This window comes from Zingiber officinale, chromosome 6B (genome assembly GCF_018446385.1).
Source record: "Zingiber officinale cultivar Zhangliang chromosome 6B, Zo_v1.1, whole genome shotgun sequence".
Taxonomy (NCBI): Eukaryota; Viridiplantae; Streptophyta; class Magnoliopsida; order Zingiberales; family Zingiberaceae; genus Zingiber; species Zingiber officinale.
Genome location: NC_055996.1, coordinates 9,651,058 through 9,670,610, shown reverse-complemented (window position 1 = coordinate 9,670,610; position 19,553 = coordinate 9,651,058). Strand labels below are relative to the sequence as shown.

Here is a 19,553-nt window from a genome sequence, read left to right as displayed (position 1 = left end):
AAATTTGAATTCATGAATTCAATTTCTTGCTCCTTTGAATCTGAGCTTGCCTAACTGAACAGCATAAGCAACTTAGAATCAGTCATAAGTAGAAGTGTGAAACAAGTTGAATTCAAGTGAGGATGTTGTGATTTCAAGAATCAGGCAAGATCTCAAAACTCAGACTTTCTAGAAACCCAGAATTGGCACATTACAATAATCATTCTGCGAGTTGTGTAGTTAATGAAAGAAAAAAACAGTGGCAATGAAGAGTATCAAATAGAGAGGATAGTGTGCCAAGATTCTATGGTAGTGATCAAATTGAAGGAGAGCTTGGCTTGATCTTTTGTTTTGGCATCGACAAATGGTGTTCAAGTTTCAATAGCCCAAAATCTAGAAATTCATTTCTTCGTGCTGATCTTCACACTTCAAATTGTAGTATTGGTGCTAATGCAGAATTCTGTCCTGTAGATTATCAAAATCAGTATGCATATACTGAAGGGTTTTTATCATTTCAAATATTAGTCATTGCTGGAAATTTGTGGCTTGGATCAAGTCTTCAATGAACTGATTCAGGAACATGGAAATGAAGAGCTGTGCAAATTGGAATGGCTGAATTCTAGACATTGTATTGTGCAGAAATGCAGAAATGAAATGCAGAATCTGCAAGTGTGTAATGAGTTCTTGCAAATTGGTTGTTGACAGCAGTAACTAGGGAACTATGTCAGAATTAGATTCAGTTCTACTATAAAGTTCTTGAAGCTCCATTGAATTCAATTTACAGTTCTGAAACTTAAGGTCATGAATCATAAAATCAATCTTAATTCAGAATCTGAATCTGTAATCTGTTAAAAAAACCTGCAGCCTGAAGAATGAAAAGGAAAATAGTGGTTAAAAGATTATCAAGTCATTGGATACATGATGTTTTGTATTGTCCGAGACGACCAATATTCTAAGTGTGGGGGAGGGAATTATTCCTAATAAGGTGATGTGAGATTATTTTAGCTCCTAAATGCTGAAATTGAAGTGAAAAAAAAGAAGAAGAATAAGTGGCAAATCAAAAGTATCAAGTGTGGAGATGGAGTATCAAGAATCTTGGATAGCTATCAAATTGAAGAAGAGTTTGGCTTGGTCTTTTGTATTGATAAAAATAAATAGTATTCATTTCTTTTTACATCAAATAGGTCAACTCATCAAGTAAATTCCTTCCATACTCTCATTCTCTTCATTGATGCCTTTTCTTTTGCTATTTCATTCATTTTCATTGTTCTTTTTGTTTCCATTTAAATTCTGGTTAATAAAATCCTTTTGATTCATGTATGCTATGTTTTATAGTGGTGGAGAATTAGAACATAAGCAAACTTATGGTAGTGAAATGTTGTGGGTGACATTAAGTGAGCTCCATTTATATGCAATTTTGAGTGTGAGAGCTAGAATAGATAAATACCTTGTGAGGTTGCAATTTGCTCAATTTTTCAATTGGATTGAAACTATCATACCTACTGATTATTGTTTGAATTGAATTCATGATTGTTTGTGATTTTTAGATGGTTTTAGTTAAATTCCTTTTACCATCTTCTAGGTATTGCTAGGAAAATGTTAGGAAGATGAATTCTAGTCTTTTCTTTGTTTTGTTTGCTTGCCCGGGACGTGCAAGAATAAGTGTGGGGGAATTTGATAACCATCATTTTGTATTGATATTTTGATTAATATAAGCATGTCATTTGATCTTCTCATGTGTTAATTCCACATTTATATCATATTTTATGAATTGCATTCATTTGTGGAATTAATTGCAAATTATATTATAATTGCGGTATTTGATACTAATATTTTGATATATTCTTTGTAGGCATCAAAAGGGCAAGGGTTCGATCGGATCAGACCGGATTTGGGTTCAAATCTAGGGCTTAAATGAAGAGATCAAGCTTTGGAGTAATATGGATCGTCCATTCAAGACTTGAGGAGATCTGAGCCATCTATCATGATCCAGTCCATCCAAGCCACAGGGGAGTAGATCACGACCATTGATCAAGATCTGAAGATTTGGAACAGCTTTGGAGCAATTTTCACTGTTGGATCGATCCGGATAAATTACAACCATCTGCTCTAATCTTGATTAGTTTTAAATGGGATGAGAAGCTACAGTGATCGCGTCAATTGCTACAGTCCGCGTCAAGAAACAGGGGAGCGCAAGCTCGCTCCGGCGATCTTCTTCCTCGATCCATTCCACCGCCGACGGTCAAGGGAGGTCAAGGGCATTTCCCTTCCTCCGGTGATCTTCCATCTTCGAGCCAGCGATGCCACGTCGACCATCTGATTCACATTTCCTGCCGCGATTCTGAGAGGAAGAAGAAGAACGGAGAAGTGGAGCAATCCGGTGGTTTCAGCCGAATTCTCTTCCTCCTTCCAACCGGCGACCTTCTTCCTCGAAGTTTTGTTTAGTGTTTGTTTCTGACATCTCTGATTTCTGCATTGATTTCTAATTCTAGCTGCGTTTCATCTGATTTGATCGGTTATTCATCACTTGTGTGCTGTCGACATCTTCGTCCAATCCAATGAGTGTTTGGGAATGCCCTAGCTCACTTCGGTTCAACACTTTTCTAGTTGAGAATGTTTGTTCTTGTTTCTGTTCAATTTCATAGATCCGAATTAGCTTTAGTTAGTTTCTATTTCTAGTTGGTGTACTCCTTATCTGTTCATTTTCACTTAACTGAGTAGATCTCCTTCCATGTGATGAATGGTTGGCTTGATCCTTTATGCATCTGATCTTCATGATTCAATTTGTTCTTGCCTTGTTCTGGCTTAGTTTTCATTTTGTTAGCACTGTTCAATTTGAGAAGTATTAGTTAGTTTCATTAGTTTAGCTGTGAAAGGATCTTGATTCTGTTACATGATCTTGATTCATGTTTGCCATTTGTGACTTTGCTTAATTCATGCTTTGATCTTGTTTGTGTTTGATTGTTGTTCTTGTTTGCTATTTGTTTAGAATGCAAGTAGGTCAGATCGGTTTCAACCAAGTGCTCAAGTTTCCTTAATTGCTTTGCTCTTCTTCAATTCATTCCATCAGAAGTTTAGATAGGCTATCTTTTACTACTTGTCTTTTAGCATTTATAGTTTAAAACCCAAAACCCCATATCTAATAAATCAATCCTAAAATATTAAGCATTGGCTACATTCATTGGGAGATGACCCAAGTTATCTCTATGCTACATTAGTGTAGAATGGATTCGGTCACTTAATTCTTTTGATACCCATTTCACGACAAAATTAGGGTTTATCACTCCTAAGCTCCTGCACACTTAGAAACAGGGATAAAAAACAAACAGGACCTAACCTAATTTGGTTGATCACATCAAAACACCCACGGGGTCCAACAGATGTAACTGACTTTGAAGGCACTTTGTTAAGTATATAGGCTGCAATTAATAATGCATCTCCCCAATAGGAGATTGGCAAATTAGTTTGTGTCATCATAAACCTAACCATTTCAAGAAGAGTCATATTTCTTCTTTAGCTATCCCATTTTGCTGTGGAGTTCCAGGGATTGTCAGTTGTCTAATAATCCCTTTATCGTTATATATTGTCTTAAACATATTAGATAAATATTTGTTAGAACGTATACTAAAAGCCTAGCTTTTTGTATAAACATTTATATTGAAATAAGAATTATGTTGGTCAAATGTCTGCATTTATGTTAAATGTAGTTGTTCATTTAATTTATATTGTAGATAACATGGTGTGTGGTGTCACACAAAAGATCATGTTATCAGTTCCTTATAAATTATAAATAGTAGCTCACGACCAAGATGGATAGGGGTAAACCATTAGAATGGTCATAGTGTATTTTGGTATTAGTTGTTCTTAACTATAAAATTACACTAGTACACTCTGAGTGTATTGAGCAGGACCATTTGAGGTTGTTGTTTTTATACTGATTGCATAAAAGAACAGGACCTCTGTTATTATGGAAATACGTACTCTTAATCCTGATATAATGACAAATATATATACTTAGTATTTATTTCTTTAATTTATCAATGGGTGAGATTTAGTTCGTTAAATCAATAGGCCCGATAAGTTGGGAAATAATATTATTTATATGGTGTATTGTTGATTATAGAAGGAAACTGTGTCCTAGTAATCTAGGTTGATGATATCCCCTTGAGGAGATCATAAGGATTATCATGTAAACCCTGCAGGTAGACTTAGTCCGGCATGATAATGAAGTTGAGTGGTACTACTTTTGGAGCTAGATATTAATTAAGTGAGTTGTCAGTAACTCATTTAATTAGTGGACATTCGATATCTTAAACACAGGGAGACTAACACACTCATGATAAGAAGGAGCCCATAATGTAATATGAGATTGATGCGGTAGTTCAATAATAACTCTTTAGTGGTATGAGTTATTATTGATGAACTTGAGTTGGGTGTTCAGGGCGAACACAGGAAGCTCAAGCTCATTGGGAGACTAAAACCAATTCCTCCTCTCGGTCCCTGTTGTAGCCTCTATAAAGCCTTGTATCCACAAAGACTACTTCTTACCCAAGTAATGGGTCGGACACAACCTTGCTTGGTGCAAGGGGGCCGACCAAGCATTAGCTTGGAGCCCAAGTAGTGGCCGGCCCAGCATTGCTTGGTGCCCAAGCTAGGGGCCGACCACTAGAAAACGAAAAAGAAGTTTTATTTTTAAAACAAAATCTTGTTAAAACTTTCCTTATTTGTAGTAATCTACAATGGTTAAAAGAGAGATTTTATTTTGTTAAAATCTTTCCTTTTTTTGTAGTTATCTACAATGGTTAAAAGAAAGATTTTAATTTTATTAAAAACTTTCCTTTTATAGTCATCTACTAAGGAAATTTAAAAGAGAGATTTTAATTTTAAAATTTTTCCTTTTATGTCATCCACATGGTTTTAAAAGAGAGTTTTAAATTTTAAAATCTTTCCTTTTATAGCCATCTACAAAAGATTAAAGAGAGATTTTAATTTGGTTAATATCTTTCCTTATTTGTAGTTATCTATAATGTTTAAAAGAAATATTTTAATTTTGATAAAATTTTTCTTTTTTGTAACCATGATTTAAAAAGGGAAGTTTTAATTAATCTTTCTTTTTTTAGTCATCTACATGATTTAAAAGAGAGAGATTAATTTTAAAACTTTTCTTTTGTTGCCATGTACAATAGGAAATTTAAAAGAGAGAGATTTTAATTGTTGTTATAATTTCCTTTTTTAAAGGGAGGCCACAAATAAGGAAGTTTTAATTATGTTTAAAACTTTTCTTTTTGCCATGACCAAGGATTATAAAAGAGAGGGAGAGGGTGCTTCATGATGACAACCTAAAACTTTCCTTGGTGGTCGACCCCTTCTCATACCCTTCTCATCTCTTTAAATCGGCGGCACCTTTTTCTTCTTATCTCTTCTTTTGTTTTCCTTAGGGTTGGCAGCATCAAGGATTGGAAAATCCTTGTGGCCGGTTGCTTAGAGAGGAAGAAGAAGGAGAGGAGAAACACTTGGTGGCCGGTTGCTTGGAGAAGAAGAAGAGAAGGAAATTTCCTATTTTGGCATCCCTTGGTGGCTTAAGAGTCTTGGAGGAGAAGAAGTGGCTTGGGTGGATTTCATCTTGGTAGATCATCGCCCACACGACATCCAAGAGGAGGAGAGGAATACAACGGAAGATCAAGAGGTCTTTGTCTACAAAGAAAGGTACAACTAGATAATTATCTCACCGCGTTCTAGTTTGTTTTCTTTGCGTGGAACCTGAAATACCAACACAAGAGGCAATCGGTTTTTTAGGTTTTTCGATTTTGTGTTTTGATCTTGTGCTTCTATTGAGGTCTCTTTAGTTAAACCTAGGGTTACTGTAAGAAGTTAAATATCCGATTTCTTTGAAAGGCTTTGTTTAGGAAATGGTGAATGATCTCATACCCAAGAAGGCCAAGTGCCTCACCATGTTTAACCTGGAATCCAATCTTTGAAATAGATATTTAATTAACTTTTATAATATGGTTTAACTTCTGAAGAACACATCGGTTGAACTTGATAGATATTAATTAACTTCTATAATATGGTTTAACTTCTGAAGAACACATCGGTTGAACTTGGATATTTAATTAACTTCTATAATATGGTTTAACTTCTGAAGAACACATCGGTTGAACTTGGAGTAAAAATGTTAAGTATCATTTCCAATCCAAGTTTAACTTCTGAAGGACAACTTGGATTAATAATGTTAAACATCATTTGCAATCCAAGTTTAACTTCAGTAGAGCACATGGGCAGCTAGGAAAGTTCTGTGCTTGTATAAATTTTTGTATAGGGGAAACAGAACGGCACTCCGAATAGTAACCAACAATATTCCCCTCTATGGTCAGTGCGTAAAGTCTTAACTTTATGTTCTGTTTGATTATCAACTTCGTTCATATAACGAATGAAGCAGTCTAATGCTTCTGATTTATGAAAAATTAAATACACATGATCAAAATGAGAGAAATCATCAATAAATGTAATGAAATAGGAAGCTCCATGTCTAGCCTTCACATTCATTGGACCACAAATATCCGAATGAATTAATTGCAATGGTGATTCAGATCTAATAGCCTTATCAAATGGTTTCCTAGTTGCTTTTCCAACAAGACAATCCTCACATATAGACAAATGAATCTTAGTCTGAGTGCCTAATAGACCCTCTCTAGCCAATCGATTCATATGTTCTTGTCCTATATGTCCTAATCTAGCATGTCAAACCTCATCAATTATGCTTGCATTACTACTTAGAGCAATGTTCGAAAAACAACCTTCAATTGCACAATTGACATCTGGTTCTACATCAAGAACCATAAAATTATTTGTTAAAAAACCATATTCGATTGACACGGAGTCAATCTTAAGTTCAACACTCCGGGTATAAAAATTAATAAAATACCCTAAATCAAGAAGACATGTAACGGAAACAAGATTTTATCAAATTTTAAAAGCATGCTAGATATCATGTAGAAACAAAACACTACCACCACGAAGGTTTAGTTTGCAAGTGTCGACTCCTTTGACTTCAACTCTTGCATTGTTTCCTACATAGATCCATTTATTGTCAGTTGATACCCGTCGGTACTCTACAAATGTAACTTACTCCCAAGCTACACAGTTGGTTGCTCCCGAATCTATAATCCACAAAGGATAAGAATCAGCTAACAACACTCAACTAGCAACAAAATACTTAAGAAAAGAAGACACAATTGCATTATTTCAATCTGGTCTTCTTTCCTTTCTTCTTGATTGGGCCTTATCCCATAGCAGTAACCTTTTTCTTCTTTCACTTTCCCTTCTTGAACCATTTCCTTTTCTTGGATCCAGATGATCCAACAGAACCAATAGCCACATAGGCTAGTCTTGAAATCCTTACGGATACAACTCTCTCCGCCTCCAATTCTACATGGCATGAGATGTTAATGAAAGTCTTGATAATCTCATACTCTCACTGTGAGTTAGGGTCTACTTCATGATCTTCCAAGAATCTGGAGGAGAATGAATAACTTCTTGAATCTATTGTTCAGCGGTCAACTCATGACCAACAATTTTAAGCTCCCGAATTATGTTCGACATCTCCCTGAGGTGTTGAACCATTGAAAGATTCAGATGCTTCTTGTAGCTGTCAAACTTAATCATCAGCTTCCGAATCTTGCTCAGACTTACTCCATTATATTTTTCCTTAAGGGCTACCCAGACTGCATGAGCCGTAAGATATGACTCATATTCAAAAGCTAGGTCTTCTACCATTGAACTAATCAATATGCCCTTTGTAGTGGAGTCCTTCTTCCACCATGCCTTATAGACATCAATATCTCGTCTGTTCTATGTAGTGGGACCATCTACAGGTTCTTCTATAACATGTTTTATAGCCTCAAGAACTTCTTTTTTCTCAAGTATGTATTATATCTTGAAGTGCTAGATTTTGTAGTTATCCCCATATAATTTCTCTTTATTATTGAATTTAGCTATGATGTTCTTATTTGTCATGATCTAACATAAATAAACATATTATTTAGTATTAATTTATGATTGACTCATTGTTAAGTTAAGTTGGTTTACAAAATCAAGTGATAACTACGTTTCCACTCATCATTTGTATGGTCCAATCAAATCAACATTGATCAATACTATTACATACATCCCAACAAATGAACTAATCATTGAATTGAACATGAACTAATCATGATCTCTTTAATTAAATGAACTAATCATTTAATAAAATAAACTAATCATTTATCATGGCATCATGTAGAGTAATCAACATATGAATGAACATATCATAAACATGTTGTATATTGTTAACATATAACAAATTGACATGAACTAAATGAACTAATACTGTTCATACATAATGACAGTCACAATAACAGAACTCTAATAAACTAGATAGGCTAACACCACTCCTACTAGGACAAACACTAGTACAGTGATCAACATAATCCCCTTCAACCTGGACTCATTTGAGGCAATCTCAGATAGACCAACTTCAATATTTTCACTTTAATCTATCATCAAAACTTCTTTAGAATCCTCCTCAAATTCTTCAAGATCCTCCTCTGGATCCTCCTAAAATTCTTCAGGATCTTCCTCTGGGAACTCATGGTGAAGTAGCTCCACATATAACTATGCATATGAGATTCTCCCTTCGGAGATCCTCCATATCTAGTGTGCTACCACCTTTGGTTTCTCTGGCAGTGAACAAATCAACGCCTAGATCCTGCAATTATCAAGGATTGAAAACCCTTCTTGTTCGAGTTTCCAGGATTGGTAATCATCTGTTTCATCTATAAATTAAAATAAAATAAGTCAGTACAAAACCAACTAACCAGTACAAAACCGATTTAATTCAATTTCTACAAGCATAAAACTAATATTATTAATCAAGAAAAATAAATCTTCTCGATTTTTAAGAGTCTAAATCGACTGAGCCATTTGATCGGTCGATTAGGAATCCAGATCCTGATCTCTGTCCAATGTCCTCGTTAGAACTAATCTAATTGGATAGGGATTTTCTGTACCTATGTTTTGTTATTATTTAATCTAAGTCCATTTCAGTCAATCTCAGACTTATGGATAAAACTTGGGTTCATTTGATCAAATTAATGTCCATTGATTTAAGTCTGACCTATTAGAACAAATCTAATCTATTTGATCAAATCTAACCTAATAGAACAAATCTGGTCATTTGATTATATTTGACCCAAGCCCAATTCATTCTGCTTGGGATCAAACAGGTTTAGTTAAACTAACTAATGATTTGTTCCAGACCGAGGTCTAATTAAACTAAAATGACATGATCAAAAAACAACCAATGATTTAAACTAGAACTAAGTCTTATTGAACAAAAATTAGTCTGGTTATATCAACTAATGGTTTAAATCAGACTTGGGTCAAAAACCCGATCCGACGGTCTGATTTGGACAACTTAACTCATATAATTAAACCACCCCAATTAATTCAATAATAAACTGATCTAGTTAAATCAACCAATGGTCTTGAACCAGACCTTGGTATTATTGAATCAAACTGATCTGATGACACTAACTAATGATTTAAATCAAACCTTGGTTTAATTGGACTAAGTAGGTTAGTTCAATTTTTAATTAATTGAACCAAAATATAATTAACCTCAATTGATTAAAAAATGAATAGATTCATATCAAGTTGGGCAATTATTTTGAACCATTCATGCATAATCTACTGTTCACATTTTTTTTTTTAAATTTTCAAACACTATTTTTGACGGATGAACCGTAATCGATACTGTTCATCTTTGTCAGTTTAATCGATTCCCTAATTTTTTTTAATCGATCAAAAACTATTTTAATCGATTAGTTTAATCGATTAAACTTCTTCTTCTCTTCTCTACCGCAACCATGACGCTCACTTCTTCTACCACGACAAACGCGGTTGCCGCGACGAATGCGGTTGCCGCGACGAATGTGGTTGCCGCGACTGTCGATCGTCGACCTCCCAACTTGGTCGCCGACACTCTCCGGCCACGGAAGCCGATAGCTAACAACCTCTTAGGGCTCGACAACTGTGGCAAATCACGACCCAGTCGCGATCTTGCTTTTCGACGGTGGCAAGGATAGAAAGGGAACATGAACAAAGACTAATTTTATGTAGTTTTAGAACTAAGGCACTGCTCTGATACCATTGTTGATAGTTCTAAAGCATGAAAAATATAGAAATACTAAAACCGTTAAAACTCACATTGATCTCCCGTAGTAGATCTTGATATTTGCTTTTCGTACAAAATGAAAAACTCACAGTGATGCTCGGAGAAGTCATTGAAGAATAACTTGTCGTCGAAAGAACGATCACGAACAAATCGGGAAGCTCTTCATGGTTCACAGACCAAATCCCTCTTTCGAGATTGGACAAACAAATCTTGAATGTTCTTCATGCCTCTTACAATCTTGTGCACATGGATGAACCTTACATAGAGATCTTTCATATGGGATGAAATCTTTCTCTTTGACTTTGCACAAAACTCGAACACAGCAAGCCCCCTCTACCTTTCTCTCTTGTGCACCTTGTCTTCTTTGGCTTGGACACATATATATTAGAGGAAGAGCCCCTCTTAACTCTTTTTCTTCTTTTATTAATGGAGGAAATGAATGGGTTAGAAGATAAAGGGGGAAAGGGTACCCTTTCATCTTCTAACAGACTGTGTAACTCAAAATATATTCACATGAATTCAACTTATCTCCTAATTCTGTAGATGTTTCATCTTAAATTATTGTTGAAAAATGGTTCTCTAAAATGTCTTGATGAGTCTCTTTAACCTTTGGTTACTCATTCAAAGTATTGTCAATTAAATGTAAAAAATTAAGTTTCATGAATTCACATTACCAGCATTCACAAATATGTCATCCTCAAGTCCCTCTTACGTGGGAACCATTACGAATTTATTACACTTGGAGTGACAAATAAATTATCAGGAGCCCTTACAAATTTATTACACTTGAAGTGACAAATAAATTATGAAATTATGTCACTTTGTAAAACCTCCTTTTCCTCCGTAAGCAAAAACACAACCATCCTTTGGGTCAACATGATAGTCGCCTATGCCATAATAATCAGGTAAATCAGAAATAAAGTTCAAAAATTGGGGCTCTAAATTATACAACCTATTTAAAGGATCTATAAATTGAACATGGGTATAATAGGCCGCCTTATTACGTCCTTCGGTATACGGATGACCGCTACCCATCGGAGGACTTGGATCGCTGGAGGGAGCAAAGACATATCCACCCATTTGAATCTTATCTATACCACCATCCATGCTAGGAAGCAATTCTCTAGGATAATAACCAATAGATTCACCTTGTAACAAAAACCACCAGTTTAAAGTCGAAGGATCCTGTAAATATATGCCAAACATAAAATCAATAAAAAAAAATTGACAAAAAAAACACACACACACACATTTGTTAAGAGATTTACCTTAAAGATTTGTAGACTTATTAAAAATTCTTCACCATTATAAACGGAGAATTTTTCAACAGTACTTCCAGGTCCAATAGAACTAGTAGTAGTTCTAACAAAACCTCGGCACCGTAAATTTGCACAACCAGTATTTCCATACCCATCACCCTGTCACCACCATACAAAAGTTAATTAGAATCTATATATTTACAAATGTATATATAGGAATTTACTAAGATCACTAAAATATAATTAAACAAGCTACTCACTGTCCAAAAAGTAAAAAATCGAGGATTATTGTCATTATAATCCTCTGGCGAATACTGCAAAATAAAATCAATCCGAACTAATTAGTATAAAAAATTATATTATCTAATAATTATCGCTATTGATTACGAGTGACTGTGATTTAATTAGCTTAATTACTTACATGCCAACCAGCTTCTATCACATTGAGATCAAAGTGTGGGCCATGAGAACCACCAAAAAGATAAATACTGCTCGATGATACTTGATTTGGTAGCACCTTTGGAAGTTTATGTGTCGTCATTCTCACACTTGCTCCGTGGAATAAATTGGGACTGACGCCATTGGTTTCAAGTATAGCAAACTGCGCATATATATATATATATATATCAAACAATAAAAACTAAAATATACAAGTATTAATTTGTTCTTGAATATAATTCTAAATTGGATTAGCTAGCAAAATTACAATAATAAATAACAAATAATTAACTCAACTAACGTACGTACATAGTGTCCAGATTCACTTCTAGCATCTACAGGGTGATGAGAACGAAAATAGTCTGATTTCTGAAAACGCTCAATGGGAATAGTCCCTGAAGGACAAGTGTCGTTGAATCCGTAGAAGGTTGCTGGCTTGGGTTTTGCAAGTTTCAATCCATTTGGAAGAGAGCTTGGTTTTAACTATAAAGACATAATATATTGTTAATTAACAAGATAACTAAGCTAGATCTCTCAAACTATATAATTAGAAGCACAAAAATATATAATAATACCAATAAGTATAAACTACACCAACCTGGAGAGTATGATTCTTCAGTAATGGATGGTCTAATGCCGGTTGCTTGTATATATCAACACAATCATATAGTTCTCCAATTTTTGACTGATGAGAAAAAACAAACAAACAATTTCAATATAAGTATTATATATATAAAATTTTGAAATTATATCTTTGTGAGAAAATTATAAATAAATAATTAAATAAACAACAACATAACCTGAATGGTTCTAATTGATGGCTTCCCTTCCTTCTTCCATGATCTTCCCTGCGTTGCACCTAACGAAACAATCACAAGCAATAAAACGCGAAGAAACATTTTATCAAATGAAAGTATAATATTTTGATTATTATAATGATAGTAATATTCTAAAGTGTTTATAAAGAGACCGTAGAAGGTCTATGATTAGTATGATATAAAAAGCTTTAAATAAAATATTAAATACAATATCCAAATAGAATCTTCTAATGAATAATATATATACCTTTTAGATTTTTATTTTTTAGGTAAATAAACATTGAATGTTGAAATCTATTATATAAGTTTTTGAAATTACATTAAATATATTGTCGGTTTAATTGCTGTATAAAGCATTAAGTTTTATCTAAATAATTTGTCGTATAATTATAACTATTGATAAAGTATTATTATTGATACAATGATTATGCTGGTAAAAATTAAATTGCTATTAGCTAAAATTATTTTTCAATAATAAATGTTTGTTTGTTATAAAATTGTCTTTATGATATTTAGAAAAAAATAGTATAGTAATAATTATTATGTTTGGGTCATAAATGTAGGACGAAATTTTAAAATTTTAGAATTTAAAGTAAACAAAAAAATATGTATAGCAGTTTAAACTAATAATTTTCCTTCTATTTTTAATATTCTATTTAATAATTTTTATATCATACTAATTATAAGCTTTTACTTTCTCGAGAGAGACCGTTAAAATATACTATTATACCTATAACTACTATCGTCAATAATTCTAAATAAAATCTATTTTTTTCACTACTATTTATATTCTTTATAAGTTAAAACTTATTAAATTTATATAATTGTTTTTATTTCCCTTCCTGATATACTTTCTTGAATGCCCCTCTCATAGTGTCCCCTTGGGGCGGTGCGATGATTAAAACATGAGGTGTTATCACATGAGGTCTTGGGGTTGAAACTCGGCGTGACCGAGCATAACCTCCCTCATGTTTTGGCCATTTGCACTAATGGCTAGTAGCCACCCGTGATTTACCTCCTCCGTGTTGGCGGGGGCGCTGGGGGCGCTGGGGGCGCTGGGGGCGAGCGAATCGCCTTTTTTTTGCCACATTGAATGCCCCTCACATAGTCCCCTCGGATGAGTCTAGTGGCTAATACATGAGGTGTTGCCACCAATGAGGTCTGCCCGTGATTTACCTCCTCCGTGTTCGCCCTGGGACGGATTGGCAGGAGCGCTAGGGGCGAGCGTATTCACCTTTTTCGACAATTGAATGCCCCTCACATATCCAGATACCTCAATACCTGCCCAAGCGTTAGGCACCCAATTTGGGCAACTAGGATGAATGACCTCACAGCCAAAATATTCAGGGTGCCCTGATCAAATCCGGACGCTCGGGCTATGAGAATCGCCCACCCTAGGCGTCCAAATTGGATACCAAGGGTATCCATTCATTATTCTTGATATGTTATTAGAGGGTTAACCATCATACCCTATCCCCGGGAGCCGAGGGTAAAAATAAATAAAAATAGAGATACTATACTAGCTCGGTGATATCATCCATTCTAATTTAAGTATATCTCCCAATGTTGTCATATTACTCAAATCAAAAGACTTGTTTTTATTAGTATTGGATATTGAATATTGTGTCAGAAGTTTGAAAGAGGATCCTTTGGTCTACTTTTTTGAACCAAGGAATGATCCATAATGTAATTGTGATCGAATCACGGTCATAATTTGGATGTAATTGGTTATAATCTCTACTTGGATTCATCTTTTCATCTAGATTGTAGTTTGGATCGGGTAGGTGGTCGGAGACCGTCGACGGTGTTGGGGAGGGAGTGCCTTGAGGAGACCTCCGATCGCCCACCCCGACCTAAGCTATAACCTGGGTGGGAAGGTGAACCCAAGAAAGGATCACAACCAATTATGACCAAATCGTGGCCATGATCCAACCACAATTATATTATGGATCAGAGGATTTGGTCTCTAGAAGAAGGGGTAACATTGGATTTAGGTGTGAATAAAATTTTTGAAAGGAAATATTAGCTATTGAGGCCATGAACAAAATTAGATCATTACCCTTAATTGGGCCAAAAACCCAATTTTCACTGAGAACAATCAATGCCAATAAACTTATTTTTTCTCTCTTAATTTAGCACCAAAGGGGTACAATTTAGTCCCACTCCCTTACACACCAAGTAAATCAGGGAAATATGTGGCTCCAAATATGATGCCCTAATCTCACAAGTAGTTCCAGTATCATAAGCATCCGAAAATGTATTGTGTGGGTCTCAAACCCTCAATGCTTGGGTGACGGTCGAAATATTAAATATTAGGGTTGAATATACAAAATTAAGACATTAGATCTCTTTTATTTAATTAGTCTTTAAAACATATGTTAAAAAAAGAATTTTTTTACTTACTCAACCATTGAACACTTCTCTTTCTCCCTTTGTTAATAAATTGGCTTATCACCATTGCATTCTTGTAAAAAAAAATCATAGTTAGGAATGAGAAAAAGATGGGTTACTTGATTGAACTAATCTAATTTTAAAATTAGATTTGATTTATTTAGATTTATTTTTTAAAAAATCTAGATTATTTTAATTTATTAAGTTCATCTTATAATTTTTAAATTAAAAAATCATTCAAAAGTTTGGCTGGATTTATTAAAAAAATCTTGATTAGTTTGATTTATTGGATTCCTCTAGATTTTGAAATTTAAAAATCAATTAAACCGACATCAATCGGTTTTTTATATAATAGCTGATTTATATTGTTGATCGATTTCCAACTCAATTATTCAATAACAGTCGATTAACATTAGCATCAAATGACTGTTAAAAAAGATAATTAATATAATAGTTAATTGATTTTTTTTTTATAATTTGATTTATTCTATTTTCATGATAAAATTTAATTGATTTTGTTTGTAAAAAGTAATAATAATTTATTTAATTTTAATATAATAAATCAGGTTATTAATCATGGCTAAACCTTAGTAATAGCTGAGATTTTTTTTGTGTGTGCTAAAATACGTTGTCGTATCATGATTTTTTACTTCAAAATCTAGGTAATGATTGTTGTATAAAAAATATTTTTTTAGCATGTTGCTAGCTTAAATATCCATATTAATTTCTCTATAGTATCTGTATCTCTAAAATTTAGGATAAACTATTAACTTTATTAAATTTAGATAATTATTTTTCACTACACACTACATTAACTATCTTAAAATTTTCATTATCATTTTTTATTGGTTTCTTCTCTCTTCCACTTTTTTTTTATTATTTTTTACTCTCTCTATATAATATCTACTTTTCATTACACAATTCATTCCTTTTATTTATTCTCTATTCTAAATTAAATGATATTTTAATATTTAAAAAATAAAATTTCAAATCTAAATTTAGGAAATATATAGGATAGATGCTGCAAAAAGTAAAGCATCATAGTGAGTAGTGGGGAAATAGGAAAAAAAAATTCCTACTTGCTTGGTTTCCATTTTTCTTTCCTTCCCCTCTCTACTTTTCGACTTGTTTGAATTCAAAAAAAATCCAACTTGATTGAATTCCATTTTTCTAAATTAGGTTTATTTTACATAAAATGTACTTATTTTAAGATAAATTCTATATTTAAGGAAGTTATGTGGATACTCTAAAAATCATCATAGTGAGTGGTAGGGGAATGGAAAAAAAAGTAATAGGGATCTTTTGATTCGTAATTTGTGGACCAGAGGATGGTCCATTGTATGAGGACCGTTGATTTGGATGGAGCCCATCTTTAAATTGGTAGGGTCTATTCAAATCAAGGATCTACAATAATGGATCATCCCTTGATCCGCAAATTGCGGACTAGAAGATCTATCCTAAAAAAAAAAGCCAACTTGTTTGAATTCCATTTTTCTTACCTTTCTCTTTCCTTTTCCTTTTCCTATTTAGCCTTTAGGTTTTATATTCTCCTCCTCTTTCTTTCTCTCCCTTTATTTCTACCCTTTGTATCTAATCAGATGGATGACGCTTCCATATTCCTTCTCTTTTTCATCATGTTTTTACCTCCTACTATTACTATGTAGATCCTCTAGTCCATAATCTTTGGTCTCTTCCTATTCCCTTCTACAATTTGTACGTTTGATCGTGACTAAAATTCAGCTAGAATTAGCTGCTATCTCTCCTGTGTTCACCTTCTCACCTATATTAGAGTTTTGGTTCGAGCCAGATTACCGGAGGTCGTCGGCGGTGGGTGGGCCGCCCCTTGGTTGACACCATATAGTTCATTCACCGCCGACGACCTCTAGCTGCCTGACTTAACCCAAAAGTATAACTTAGATGGGAAGGTGAACATAGTGGAGATCGCAATCAATTTTAGCCGGATTCTAATCGCGATCCGACATATAAATTACGAAAATGACTAAAAAAGAACTAAGGATTACGGATTAGAGGACCTGTGACACAAATTGATTTCCTTAAAAGGGGTGATCAACATTTGATATTAGCTGGTTTGAATTTGCCTGATTGAAAGCATGAGTATGCCTTTGGGTGGTCAATGCCAAGTTCGGCTTGACAAGCTTGACTATTGCTTTCTATTCAAATTTTCAGTTACACGAAATTAAGCTGGCTGATTCTGACATTTAAGATGAAAATAGAATTTTAGAATGAAAACCATTTCTTGTCTACAAAGATAATTTAAGATGAAAAATTTCTATCAATTCAAATTTCATTTCTAATTTTATGTTAAATTCATCATATCTATTAAATATGATTCTATTTATAAATCGATCTCTTAGAATTTAAGATAATAAAGTAATAATAACAAGGTTCAAGGAGTCAAGAAGTACTTTAAGACAATAATAAAGTAATGAAGAAAACTTTACTCTTAAAGATGAATGAGGTGGAACATCTACTTGTAGCCCCCTACCAACTATATTGTCAGGATCTTAACATCTACTACTAGAGAAGGGTGAATAATATATCATCCAAATGGATTATTTTCTATACTTGTTAGCACAACGAAATACAAAAAATAACAAATATAAAAGAAAGCTAACGCTAAAACAAGAAGAGTGAAGACAAGCAAATCACAAAGACACACTCGTTTACGTGATTCGGAGATAAATCTCCTATTCCATGGTTGTCTGTAAGGTGGACGATCCCGATTCGTCGGTGGATGAATCCCAGAAAAACTCTTGCTAGCTCAAACCTCCTTATCGGTAGAGAAACCTCACCACAACCTTGATCCAAACAACCTTACATCACAAGAAGAACTTAGAGGCTTTGGAAGATTACTGATAATGGTTAACAACCTCTATTTCATCAATCATGCCCAAGTACCTCAAGCTCTATTAAATAGAGTTTGGGAGGAAAACATCAAGCTATTTTTCCGCCATCAGTTGATTGGTACAACCACTAGTCGACTGGTCCTAAGTGAAATTCGACCGTTACAAGCTAACTGTCCGCTACAAGTCGACTGTTATAGTGTACCAGTTGACTGCTACAGTGTACCAGTTGACTGCTACAGTGTACCAGTCGACTGTTATAGTGTATAAGTTGACTACTACAAAAACTACTACACTATCCGGTTGACTACTACAGTACAGTTGACTGCTACAATGTCGGTTGACTGCTACAGTGGCAAACGTCTGTTTTCACATCCATTGGGCACAGAAACATTTTGTGTGCTGGTCTCTTAGGTGACCGGTTAGAGAGGGGTGAATAACCCTACACAAATAAATGAAAAAAACCTTTCTCGACTTATAGCTGAATAATAAATAACACTTGCAAAAAAGAATAAGAAACTAAGTAGAGAAAATAATAGACACAAAGAATTTACTTAGTTACAACTGCGGAGGTTGTTAATCCAAGGATGATGAAAAGCGCACTAAAAATTCTCCTCTGGGCGGAGAAGCCTCTTACAGCAATCACAACTCACAAACAGAATGTTAAACTCAAACAAACTTAATCACAAGTGTTGTTCTTCTATTTTTTTCTTGTTCTATTTAGCTTCTGGGAGCAGGGCTGCTTATATAGCCTTGCTCGGGGTGCTTGGAAGGGTTCCAGATGTCTGGAAGGGGATAAAGTTTTATCCCTGACATAATGGGACACGCTACGTTGCATTGGCTAAACTTTCTGTTCCAAGCACCCAGACCAAAAAGTCAACTATGGCTGACTTTTTCGGTCCGGGCCTTCCGCTCCAGTTCTGCTCGTCTCGGTCTGGGTCTTCCACTCTGGCTCTACTCGCTTAGGTGATTTCGGCCATCCGAAATAAGGCTTACCTGAACCCAACTTCCGACCTTCTTGAGCAAGTTTCCGCTCTAGCTTCTCGTCCCTCGAAAATGTCGCACTCCTCCTTCTCGTCCACCCACATACTCTTCCGCAGCACCTAGTCCCTTAGACGCACTGAGCCCGTCGGTTCTCTCCTGTGCCATCCTTTTCGCTAGCTGCGTCTTTTGCCCGATGTCCTGTGTTTCTAAGTTCCTGCACACTTAGACACAGGGTTAAAAATCAACAGGACTTAACCTGACTTGGTTGATCATATCAAAACTACCTTGGGGTACCAATAATCTTCCCCTTTTTGATGTGAGTAACTCAACTTAAGTTAGAGTAAACCAACATATAGAAAAGATAATAACAATGTCATAGATTTGTAATAAAATATAATTTTTTAAAAAAATTTACTACCTCCTCCTAGACTTAATCTTTACTTCTCCCCCTTTGATCACATAAAAATGGGGTAAAAATAACTTTGGTAAATCTTAGAACAAAAGTCTAAGGGTAAACTTATAGTCTACCCTTAGACTTTTGTTGGTGCGATTAGCACTAACAGTCTAACCCAGGTTTTGATGAATAACAAAGTAAGTTAAGAACATT

At 34.5% G+C, this 19,553-nt stretch overlaps 1 protein-coding gene across 1 annotated transcript; it reads right to left on the bottom strand.

The window, feature by feature from the left end:
* Nucleotides 1-11,008: 11,008 nt before the first annotated feature.
* On the bottom strand, nt 11,009-15,165 carry LOC121990740. Its single transcript, XM_042544818.1, has 9 exons — nt 15,111-15,165; nt 12,690-12,748; nt 12,488-12,574; nt 12,199-12,372; nt 11,873-12,052; nt 11,712-11,765; nt 11,461-11,610; nt 11,197-11,377; nt 11,009-11,079 (listed from the first exon to the last, which is right to left on the bottom strand). The coding sequence occupies exons 1-9, from the start codon at nt 15,163-15,165 to the stop codon at nt 11,009-11,011; spliced, it is 1,011 nt and encodes a 336-aa protein (XP_042400752.1).
* Nucleotides 15,166-19,553: the final 4,388 nt, after the last annotated feature.